Source organism: Anneissia japonica, unplaced genomic scaffold, assembly GCF_011630105.1.
Source record: "Anneissia japonica isolate Jap-2015-1 unplaced genomic scaffold, ASM1163010v1 scaffold17412_len611537_cov169, whole genome shotgun sequence".
Lineage (NCBI taxonomy): Eukaryota > Metazoa > Echinodermata > Crinoidea > Comatulida > Comatulidae > Anneissia > Anneissia japonica.
In genome coordinates this window covers 148,509-150,256 of record NW_022695890.1, presented here as the reverse complement: position 1 = coordinate 150,256, position 1,748 = coordinate 148,509, and the positions used below count along the sequence as shown (strand labels likewise).

The window sequence follows — 1,748 nt, the reverse complement described above, 5'->3', positions numbered from 1 at the left end:
GAGCTGTGTGTGTGTGTACCATCCAAGATGGCTGCCATAGATTCAGCCAATCAAATTTCCCCTGAGCGCTCTCATTTTCAATTGCGCCCTCAATTTACACAGAAAGTTCAGTACAACTTGTTACCCGTATTTTGAAACTCGAGTGTTGCGGTGTATGGGTGTTATGTACACGATTTTAATTCTTTTTAATATTTGAATAAGATGCTCTACTTGGCCTCTTTTTGGCTACGACATTTTAATAATTTGTCATTATCAATACTAATTATCATTAATGAAATAATATTCAGTCAGAGGGCTTATTTATGGTAATAATATGTATATTATTGTAATATATAACATATATAATATGTAATAATATGTATATTATTATGAAGGTGGCGCTTTCCTACGGCAGCCATCTTGGATGGTACACATGCACAACTCTGCATTGCTCCGCCATCTTGTCAGCACTCTAGTTGTTTAATAGCACTATGACCTATCTCGATCCCGGCTCAGCACCCATATTGACCATGGATTGACCTTGGCGTGACCGAGATTGACAATTCCTCGTTGGCTGTCGACCAATCACAGTCGATGACGCCGTTGCCGTTGAATAAAAAACCTGCGAGTTCTTCATGTGTGTTCAATCAAGACGCAATCATTACTTTTCATAAAAATTAATTCAAATTTTAATTAATAATAATGCGATTGATTTGGAGCGACCAGGAAACTGCTGACCTGGTATATTTGTTCACCATGAAGTGGCAACGCAACTCCCTTACTTGAGCTGATGTCGCCACAATAGTAGTGTACAGTGAAGTTATTGTCCGAGCCAAGCAAACTGACTCCAGGGTACGTACCTGTGTGTACGGTTATGGTGGTGAAGAAATCCCAACATCGGGAGTGCGCATTTTCCTTCCTTTTCGTGTTCGCGGTTTGATTTATGCCTGTTTTCCTCAAGCAAATTTATTCGTGCGAATCGAAAGCGTCGGTTCATGCGCGTTCACATTTCTATTGGAGTTTTTGTGAAGCTAAAAAATGCACAACCAATCAGAGCTCAGGAAGCGTACCGACGCTTTGAATCGCGCGAATAAATTCACCTAGTGGAAAACCAGCTTAATGGCATTTTTTGGGCGCCGACTCACTTCATTTTATTAAACGGCTTGTTTTTACCATGTTGTGCGGCTTTTTTGAATGAACAAATAATCAAATTGTTACAAATAACTTTATGTGTGTTTCAGAATAAAATAACTACTTTGCGTTTAATATATTCAAAGACGAAATAGTAAATTGGGATACAACGTAACACTTCAAACACAGTGATCCTCAATACAACTTACAAGATTTTGGTTTTTGCATCGTTTGGTATTATAAAGTAAAGTTATATTTAGAATACTATACAATAGTTCGTTTATTATGTATCTTTCTTTGATGTGTTCCAAGGACGAAATATATGAAATGAAATTCCAAGGATCATTGTCATCACAATAACGTTTAACGTTGTTATTGGTTTTCAGAAAACATAATTATCGAAACGAATGACATTGAGAAACGGATCATCAGAACACTGTTTGAAGGCAATAATACTAGTGAAATTGGAACTGGAATAAGCAGAGGTAATCAGTAATAAGATTGTAGCAATGCGCTTTAGATTTGCTATCTTTAATGTCTTTAAGTAGGCCTAAATCATTATTTTTTAGGTATATTTAGAGATTATATCTTGTCTAACGGTGAGGATGAGGATAAGATGACGATGATGTATGTATATG

The 1,748-nt window shown here is 36.7% G+C and overlaps 1 protein-coding gene across 1 annotated transcript in view; it reads left to right on the top strand.

The window, feature by feature from the left end:
• The window catches only part of LOC117101616 (adhesion G-protein coupled receptor D1-like), an 18,229-nt gene that overhangs the window by 4,033 nt on the left and 12,448 nt on the right, over positions 1-1,748 (top strand). Inside the window, exon 4 of the mRNA XM_033241619.1 lies at positions 1,497-1,595. Coding sequence (XP_033097510.1) covers positions 1,497-1,595 — 99 coding nt within the window. The remainder of the gene's footprint in view (positions 1-1,496; positions 1,596-1,748) is intronic.